The sequence below is a fragment of the Ricinus communis genome, chromosome 2 (genome assembly GCF_019578655.1).
Source record: "Ricinus communis isolate WT05 ecotype wild-type chromosome 2, ASM1957865v1, whole genome shotgun sequence".
Taxonomy (NCBI): domain Eukaryota; kingdom Viridiplantae; phylum Streptophyta; class Magnoliopsida; order Malpighiales; family Euphorbiaceae; genus Ricinus; species Ricinus communis.
Genome location: NC_063257.1, coordinates 7,756,938 through 7,766,713, shown reverse-complemented (window position 1 = coordinate 7,766,713; position 9,776 = coordinate 7,756,938). Strand labels below are relative to the sequence as shown.

The 9,776-nt window shown below is 33.7% G+C and overlaps 1 protein-coding gene across 1 annotated transcript; it reads left to right on the top strand.

The window, feature by feature from the left end:
• The first annotated feature begins 1,073 nt into the window (after positions 1-1,073).
• On the top strand, positions 1,074-9,776 carry LOC8270940 (TOM1-like protein 4). Its single transcript, XM_002520224.4, has 10 exons — positions 1,074-1,342; positions 1,786-1,942; positions 2,813-2,891; positions 3,165-3,263; positions 3,355-3,468; positions 3,891-4,039; positions 6,037-6,118; positions 8,283-8,368; positions 8,443-8,634; positions 8,888-9,776. Exons 2-10 carry the CDS (start codon positions 1,833-1,835, stop codon positions 9,537-9,539), a joined length of 1,563 nt encoding a protein of 520 aa, XP_002520270.1. The 5' UTR covers positions 1,074-1,342; positions 1,786-1,832; the 3' UTR covers positions 9,540-9,776.

The window sequence follows — 9,776 nt, the reverse complement described above, 5'->3', positions numbered from 1 at the left end:
AATGTGAGTTGAGAAGAAGAATAGGCACGTTTAAGGTTAGAGGCAGGACTTGGTCAACTTTAGTGGTGAACCACGAGACCTTCAATTACATTCATTTGACTTGTAAATTCCACGGGCAGAATTCTATTCAGCCCACCAAAAATGGAATTCCCTTCCATTTTCTTACGCATACTCTTGGAGACCTTGCAACTGCACTGCTCTAATTCAGGCATCTCTTCCATACTCATCAAGAAAATTCTAACTAAGAAAATTCCTTCAACATTCCTCTACTTTTCTGGTTCTCTTTCCATTCGTTTTTTTCTTTTCCTTCTTCTTCTGTCAAGAAATTTACTGCTGGGCAAGAAAAAGACTTACTTGTTTCCTACAAATTGTAATGCTGAACAATATGGCATCAGTTATTTTTAAGGATTTTCAGTGAACCCACAAATTAAGTTTAGCACAGTCAAAAATGATGATGACAAATATAAAAGAAAAGATCAACGAGAAAAAGAAAATTAGGGCTCGAATTTATGCAAATATTACAACTGTAGAAATCATGAGCCTTATATCTTAGTTCTTTTGTCAGAATTATATCATTTCTCACTAAATTCAAACCATATAGTTATAAAAACATTTTCTTAATTTTTTCAATACTGAGTACGTCTAATTTTGATCACATGAGCATATTACAAGAGGATAATTTCGTATCCAGGATGGATTACAGGTTTTCGTGGGAAGGGATAAAACTGTCACTTCACAACTCAACTAAAGAAAAGAGCAAAAAGAACAAAGAAGGCATACATTGCAAGGAAGAAAAGGAAATGCAGAAAGCATCTGAGATTGATTTTGTTTAATCATCAAAATACTTTCACAGCCTGTTATGCTAATACTGGTATTCTGCTACTTTAATAAAATAAATAAATTAATCAATAAATAAAGCAAAGCTAACTTATTTATTTTAAGATAATAAATTTTTTAATTAAAATAATACTGTTATCTTCTTTTTTTCTTTTTTTGAGAGAGACAATAATAGTGTTATCTTCTAGAAAAACAGGAAGTTTAAGAATTAAGATTAACATTAAAAAAAAAATAAAAAAAAAAAAAAAAAAAGGAAAACAAGACCGACCAAAGCCGATTATTGTTAAAAATGTGAACAGAAAAGGCTGACCAGACTACTACCCATAAAAACAAAGAAACAACTTCCCTTAATACTCCAAATCCAAGCGCCCAACTACTAATTACAAAACCAAAACCAAAACCAGAATCCACCCTTCTTCTTTCTCTTTCACTTACACATAATCGACAAGACTGCCAATTTTAATCTCTCTTTCTGATTCCCGTTTTTCTCTCTCTTTTGACACAGGTAAGCTTCCAATCTAGATCCTTACCTCTATCTGCTTGTATGTCTTTTAATTTTCATTGTCTTCTCTTTGTGTTTATTTATGCTTTTTGCTAAGTGGGCTTTGCTCTTTATTCTCTTTTTTAATTTGGGTAAGTGACGTTTTGTTTAGATATGTGCTTAAAAAATAAGAATTTTTTTTTGGTTGGATTGTTGATGTGATTCAGAATGGTCAAAATTGGATTTGATCCTTGAATTGCGTTGATATTGTTATGGGATTGTTTCTTTGCTTCAGATTTTTAATGGGTTTAAGAAAAAATTTGAACTTTTTCTTTATTGTTTATTAGTTGTTCTAGTATATCTTGATTTGCTGTTTGATTCAATTTGATCATGATCATCAGTTGAATTTCATGTTTTATGATTGAGTTTTGCAATTGCTTATGCTGTTGATTCTTTTTTGTTTTTAGGATTATAAGGGGATAGCTAGTTTGACAATCAGGGACCAATTATAACTATGGCAAACAATGCGGCATCTTGTGCCGAGAGGGCTACAAGTGACATGTTGATTGGTCCAGACTGGGCCATCAATATCGAGCTTTGTGATGTCATCAACATGGATCCTGGGTACGATTTCTATGCTTTGGTAGAACTTGTGTTGGAAAGCTTTACTTTCTTCTTTAAATGTTGGTTTTTGAGCATTGGTTATGCATTATGAGATAGGATTATAATGCTTGTAAATGAGGCAGTTGAAAATTTTGCATTGTGCATTTTGTTTAGTGAGAAACACGGATGATATGCTTTCTTGTTGCTTCTAAACCTAATGTGTCTGAGCTCAAAAGTGATTTTGCTCAGATGGCATCTTGACTTGGGTATTATCTCTTCCTTGTTTTTAGCCTCTTTAACATACCTACTGATACGGCATAATTTGGCAGGCATCTATCAACATTTATACCCCAAAGAGTTTTGAGAACTGGGCTTATAGTCTTCATTCTTATGATTTCTGGAGCTTTTATTATATAGTCACATGTGTTATTTGATGTCTCATACTCCTATTGAATGTTCCTTCCTTTTCCTTTCAATTGTTTGAAGCATATCTCTTTGTCCCAACTTAAGAGTGTGAGATGACCTGCGGGTTGTGACTTTTTTAATTAATACTTATTGCATGATTACGGGGCATCAACTACATAATGAGTTTATCTTGTTATTAATTCAAGGGTGTTCGTTAATTTACACAATGTAGCAACCCAAGGGTGTGTTGGGACTTAATGATAGATAGTTGATATGCTTGAGGTTATCAGAACTCTTAAGATATTTTGATGTGATGCTTGAGCTTCTTTTAGCTGTTAACTTGTGATGACGATGAATATATCTTTTGGCTTCATTGTTGGACATATAAAATTATCTTCATAAATCTATTTGTCTTATCTCCTTTCCATATCTGAAATTAAATTCTGCTAATTTTATTACTATCTATGGATTGGATTGTTGTTGCAGGCAAGCAAAAGAGGCCTTAAAAGTACTCAAGAAGCGATTAGGCAGCAAAAATCCTAAGATACAACTTCTAGCACTTTTTGTCAGTATTTCTTCTCTTTGTAGACCTTTTCTTTTTTAGTTTAACTTAATGAACTTTGTAAGACATTATTAGTACTCTGTAGTTATTCCACCATTAGGAGCTTCTCTTTCTGTTATTTCGTGATCCCAATTTGTCCTTCTAATGCAATTTTTGATGTTAAAAAATAAATAGATGAATAGAGTACACATGTTCGTTGATACCATGCTGTTGCATGATAACAATGATACAGTTGTTTTTTCATTCATGATGTTTTGTGGGAATTTCTTGATTTAGGCATTGGAGACGGTCAGCAAAAATTGCGGCGAGAATGTATTTCTGCAGATCATCGAGCGTGACATCCTACATGATATGGTTAAAATAGTGAAGAAGAAGGTCTCAATTTCTCCCCTTAATTTCACAATGAATCTTTCTTATGATTCCATATATGTCTTTTAATACATGTTCTTCTGATATAATCCTGCAGCCAGACTTAAATGTGAGGGAAAAGATACTAATCTTGATAGACACATGGCAAGAAGCTTTTGGGGGACCAAGGGGAAAGTATCCCCAATACTATGCTGCATATAACGAACTAAGGGTAATTGCAAACATTTATTTATATCATTTTATGTCTGTCGTTCTAAGTCTTAGAAGGTTAAATGGTAATCTGTAGCAGCATGTCCATTAAAGATTTTTATATGAATGCATTTCATTATGTTTTATTTGCTTTTGCAGTTATGGTTTTAAAGGTTAGATGGTTAATGCAGCTACTGTTTGTTTAATAGTTAGCTATTTTCTTTTCTATCTCAAACTGCTTTTGATTTTCATCAATGTTATTCATGTATCTAAATATCTGTTGTTTAAGAATGTTATTTTAGCCATTGATTTAAACTATAACCCTTGTCAATGCCTGCTTAATTTTTAAGGTTTATAAAGAGACTCTTTTCAAACTTTAAGTTTTTCTCTTTGCATCATGCAGCCCCATTTATGAAACTAACTTTTTTTTATGATAACTGATAGGCTGCTGGAGTTGAGTTTCCACCCCGAGCAGAAAACAGTGTACCCCTCTTTACTCCTCCTCAAACGCAACCAATAGTTCATGCACCTTCAGCATATGAAGAAGCTGCCATACAGGCCTCTCTGCAGTCTGAAGATGCTTCTGGTCTCAGGTACTTTCTGAATATTATGTTTCATTTTCCTTCAGTTTCTATTCCTGCTCAAGCATAGATGGATTTGTTGAATCTACTTTTGTTTCCGTTTGATTCTTGCATGGATAGGTATTGTATTTAATTAGTCCTAGAATTCCTCATAGGCAATTAGGTATTACCAATCAGGATTTTAGATGTTGTCGGATATCAGCTGCTATTATCAGATTGGCCTAACAAAACAATAAATTCCAATATGGAATGCGGAATATAAAACACTAGAAAACAGTGCTATATTGGGTGATATGGATGATACAGCCGTTAGTTTCAAAGAAAATAGCTAACTCGGCCATTCCTCACCCAAAAATAAGGTGCTGCATCCCCCAATCTCAAGCTGTTCCAGCCTTTCTTATTTTAGTGGTCTAAATACGACATATTTGACGTGATAGCAAATGAACATTTAAACAAAGAGATCAAAGAATATCTTGATAATATAGGTTTTCTGTTTTTTCCTCATCTCATTCTCTTTTTTCTTTCTTTTCTTTTTTTACTTAAATTTGGACTAATGTATTGTGATTCATATCTGTATTAATAACGGTTCCTTATTATCAAATCGAAACATTGCAGATTCTAAGAACAATTCCCATTCAAATGGTAAAATTTAATAGTATATTGGCTAAGGATGAAGAGCTCCTTTAAATTTTAAAAGTTGAAAAAGGAGGAGGCAGTTAGAAAAAGTAGGTGGAATTTGAAAAACAAAAAGAAATTAAGCTGTTCCCAGATGCTCTATAATTTATTGGTAAAAAAACATATCGGAAGGCTGTTCCGTAAAATACTGCCCGTTATTCAAACCCATGCTTAAATTCAATAAGTGCTTGGATTTATAATATAAAAGTTAGATTTCTTTAAGTAATGTTACATATAGGAAAAATTAATGACTGGCGGACAAAGTTGCTTAAGAATATTAAATCAGTGAGGGGTCATGCCCAATTTTAATAATATAAGATTTTTTTCATGCAAATTTTAATATGATTGTAAAATTCTATTAGATTTTGAAATATTATGATTATTAATGGACAAAGTTATTAGCTTAAGAATAATAAATTAGTGAGCGGTTATGTCCAATTTTGATCATATAAGATTTTCTCACAAATTTTGATGTGAATTTTGAAATTTATTTAGATTTAAAAAATTTATGATTAATGGATAAAGGTATTAGGTTAGAAATATTAAATTAGTGATGGGTCTTGCCTTATCTGAATAAGATTAGGGTTTTTCAAATAAAGTTAGATCTCAGTGTTCTTTTTTAATTTTAGGTATTGTATGTGCTTTTTAATCCAAGAATTTGTCTGATTAGGTGCTTACTACCGTATACTTAAAATTTATATTCATTTAAAACTAATTTGGGTTATTTTGTTAATTGTTCTTAAAAATATAATGGTAGCAGCGGTCTTTACATTCTGATACAGTCTGATATGGATACACTGCTTCCAATTATGAAACAATTCAGTTATTTAAAACTCTGCTACCAGTAAAGAAACACTGGAAACTCATTTCTTGACAGTAACTTCTATGGTACATTTTTTAATTGCTAATACCTTGAAAAGGAGAGCAGTTTTCAAGACATGAGTGCAGGGATAGGACATAAAATACAATTTCTCCTTTCAGGTTTCTTGTATTATGTGGATAAACTGTTATTGTAGCTGGCAGTTGCAGCCTATCTGTTTAGCTTCCATCATAAATAAGAATACAGTAACTCGAGTAGGAATATATTTCCGCACTGATCCCATATGTAGTTTGGTGGCAATGTCCTAAGTGGACTTGCACCATTGAAGCTCATGAAATACATTTAAGTCATAGTGAGCATGTGAATTCTAAACTCAAACTGCATGCTTAAAGTTTTCGTTTCCCTGACATGTCTCTGATTATGTAATTTAATCCTGTATTTTGTTAGAAAGCATCAGTTATTATCACTGTTTAATTGGGGCAATCATTTTTGAAAAGCTTTTGTTTCTTTTCAGCTTGGCAGAGATTCAAAATGCTCAGGGACTGTCAGATGTGTTAATGGAAATGCTTGGTGCGTTAGATCCTAGGAACCCTGAGGTACAATCTGGTTTTCTTCCTTATCTAATTCATAGTTCTATTTTTCATTTCAAAGTGTGTGGTTCTTTTTACCTGTGTTTTAAGTGTTCCCAAATCTTTCAAGTGCGTCACTATGTAATGATTTTGATGCTTTTCGCCCATAAAAAGATGTAGCTTCTGGATGTGAAATTATACATTTTATTTTCTGCCACCTTTAAAGTTTTGGTGGGCACACACACGTTCCTATTAGTCTTTGACGTCTCATAATTTTATGTAGGTGTTTGGAAAAAATGGTTACTTAATGCTGAAAATATTGTATTTTATGACTCCTGAATATGTGTCTGAATCACTGGTCCCTTAAAATTGAAAATGGGAAAATTAGTTATAAATTATATGTTCTTAGAATTGAAATTTGAATTATAATCATGAATTGTTTGGGAGTATTATTTTGAATAACAATATTGTGAAGCGTTTTGGTATTGTGAACCCTTTCACGGTATCGGACTGTATCAGATTGTAATGACTGCTGCTATTGTGAATTTTGAAGAACACTTGGCAATATGCTCTGAATTAACTATAAGTTAGTGGAGAATAAAGTTCAATGTGCAATGCATTAAGTTAATAAACACCTAAAGAAGCATTGTCTTCACTTAAAAAGCACAAATTACAAAAAAAAATAGCTATATTGGTTTTCATTTGTTTTCTTATTTTTAATTTTACTACTATATAACAATTAAAATAACTCAATCAACTTGAATAAAAACTCTTTTTCGAATATAGGAAGATTATCGCTAATTTTAATGACCATTATTAATATTTAACCACAAGAAAACTTATTTCACAGATCTGAACATATATTCAATTTAACCTTAAAGAAAAGAAATTAAACAATAGAATAGAAAATTACCTTCAAATTCCAAGTGCTCCTCAAGTTACAAATCATAAGCTATACAAAATACTATTTACAAATTCTTTTTTTGAATAGAGAGGAAAGGGGAAGAAGAAGAAGAAGAATGAAGGAATATTGGTGTAAGATTATAAGGAAATACTAAATACATAAAACAACTATTTTTTGTACAAAAAAAAATAAAAAATCTTCAATGTCAGTGCCTACTGCAGCCCATTGCCTAAAGAAATAAGATTCCATACTGTTGTCTACTGGTCTTATCTAAGAAAAAAATAAAAATAAAAGGCTTTCATTTCTTTCTTTTCTTTTTCCTCATAACAGATACGTCCTGTTCAGAAACTGTCCTTATTCTCTGTCTCAGCTGAGATGGATGATATGGAACCAACGCAGATGCTATTTTCAGATCCCCTTCGTATATTGTCCCTGTCCCGTATTTCCCACCTAAAAACCTATAACAGTCAATATGGGATGTATTGGTTGCTAATTAAAGTGCTGGTCGGAAGAAAAGACTGATGATGATGGTATTGGTGGTCATGATGTTTGAGATGAGGGTTGCAATAGTGATGGCTTTGGTAGTAGACTGGTAGTACAGGCAGTGGGAATGGTGAATGTGTCAGTGAAAGCAGCAGGCTTTTTAGCAGTGTCACCATATTAGCAGGTGATAACAGGTAGCGAATGCTGAGATGATTGAAGAGAGGCTTAAAACGTTATGCAGAAATTCTTTATACTATGTGTTTTATTTTTATTAATTGCTGAAAACTGTAGTGTCTTATTAAAGACACCTAAAATTAAAAGCTGAAGAAATAAATGTTAGCTTACAAACTTGAGAAAATCAAGTTCTGAGAATTTAGTCCAAAAATTCCTATTAGCAAGTGCCACTATTATTTATCATGTCATGAACTGTGGCCATGATTTTCTTTGCATATTGTTTTAGTTGAAGTCAGTTCGCTCTCAGAGAATTTGTAGTTTAAGTTACTAAAAGAGCAGGTGAGTTAGGTTTAATTTGCTGCTCAGCTATTAAGCTAATCAGAAATGTGCTCTTGAATCAATTAAATCTTAAGAAGCTAAAGAGTTTCATATTGTATTTTCACCTCTTTTTCTTGATGAGAAAGAATGTGATCAAATTATAGTTAATAGTGATACACATCATTGGAATCTAACATGTGTAGCTCCTGCTTGATGCACAATTTGCAAATATTCAAGCTTATTATCTATCACTGTTGGATAAATGTATTTTATGCAATACATTTATTCTTATATCTATACACATGATGGCAGGGTCTCAAAGAAGAAGTCATCGTTGACCTTGTTGATCAGTGCCGTTCCTACCAAAAGCGAGTCATGCTTCTTGTGAATAGTACAGCGTAAGAATTTGACCAGTACATTTGTCTTGTTTAAAATATTGGTATTACTGATAAAGATGGTGCTCTTGATTCAGAGATGAGGAGCTGTTGTGTCAGGGATTGGCTTTGAATGATAACTTGCAGCGTGTACTTAGCCGGCATGATGATATTGCGAAAGGGACTGCTCCTGCAGCAGAAAGGCAAGTGGACACTCCAATTGTGCCTCTCGTTAATATTAACCATGAGGATAACGAGTCTGAAGATGATTTTACACAGCTGGCTCATAGGTGATAATACTTTTTCTCTCTCCTGTCATCAGCTTTTTCAGCTGTGCTCATCTATGTGCACGGCATGGTTCGATGTACTTGCTATATACTTTTCTAACTGGCAGAGTACATGGTAGAAGATCTGGTGGAATTTGGCTAATCATGCATCTCATGATGTCATTTGCATTCATCATTCCCAAAGTGTTAGGAGATCATAAGCTTGTATTATTTTAAGGACCTATTCTAAGAAGCCAGTCTAATAATGTCACTGCAGGTCATCTAGAGAAAATGCACAAGGACGGGGCAGGAAACCAGTCAGCGTCAGGACTGAACCGGGACGAGTCAGCCCTCTGCTTCCTCCTCCTCCTGCATCAAAGAGGCCAGTTAGTGTAGACTCTGGCATGATTGATTATCTCAGTGGTGATGCCTATAAGTCTCAAGGATCTCCTGAAAAGTCTGATCCAACACCCTTTACAGTTCCAATTCATTCCAACAAAAACTCCTCACCTCCATATTCTCCAACTCTATCTGCTTCATCTCCTCCTTCCCAAGCTGTAAACTCATCACCTTTGTTCACTGGGCAGCCTGAATACGATGAACCAGCTCCATTACGAAAATCTGCAGATGGGCTGCCCCCAGCTCCTTGGGATACACCTTCTAGTGTATCTCTTCCACCGCCTCCTTCCAGGTATAATCAGAGACAACAATTCTTTGAGCAACAACATGGTTTTACTCCTGGAGCTTCTCATTCAAGTAGTGGATCCAGTTCCTCTTATGATAGCTTGGTTGGTCAAACCCAGAATCTGTCGCTTAATTCATCTACTCCTACTAAACAAACAAAACCAGAAGATGCTCTCTTCAAAGATCTTGTTGATTTTGCAAAAGCCAAGTCATCTTCGCCGTCCAAATCCAATAGATCATTTTAGTTGGTACAGGTTATCTGTGTTGGTACAGGTTTCAAATACTTACTAGAGTTTTGCATTGGACCTTGAGATTGATTACCAGTTAATAAATGTCAGGTTTAAACTTTGGGTATGGTTTTTCTATGGTGTTTAGCAGAGCATAGGTTTTATGTTGAGATAAAACTGCTTATTGTATTTATTCTAGTACATATATTAGGATTTGGTTGTATCATATTGCGTTCTAGAATTTCTTTCCGCTCA

Bases quoted from the DNA above. Each gene is read 5' to 3' on its own strand.
- LOC8270940 (XM_002520224.4), top strand. From the start codon at position 1,833: ATGGCAAACAATGCGGCATCTTGTGCCGAGAGGGCTACAAGTGACATG. The intron at 3,264-3,354 runs GTCTCAATTTCT...ATAATCCTGCAG, and splicing joins TTAAAATAGTGAAGAAGAAG to CCAGACTTAAATGTGAGGGA. The intron at 4,040-6,036 runs GTACTTTCTGAA...GTTTCTTTTCAG, and splicing joins GAAGATGCTTCTGGTCTCAG to CTTGGCAGAGATTCAAAATG.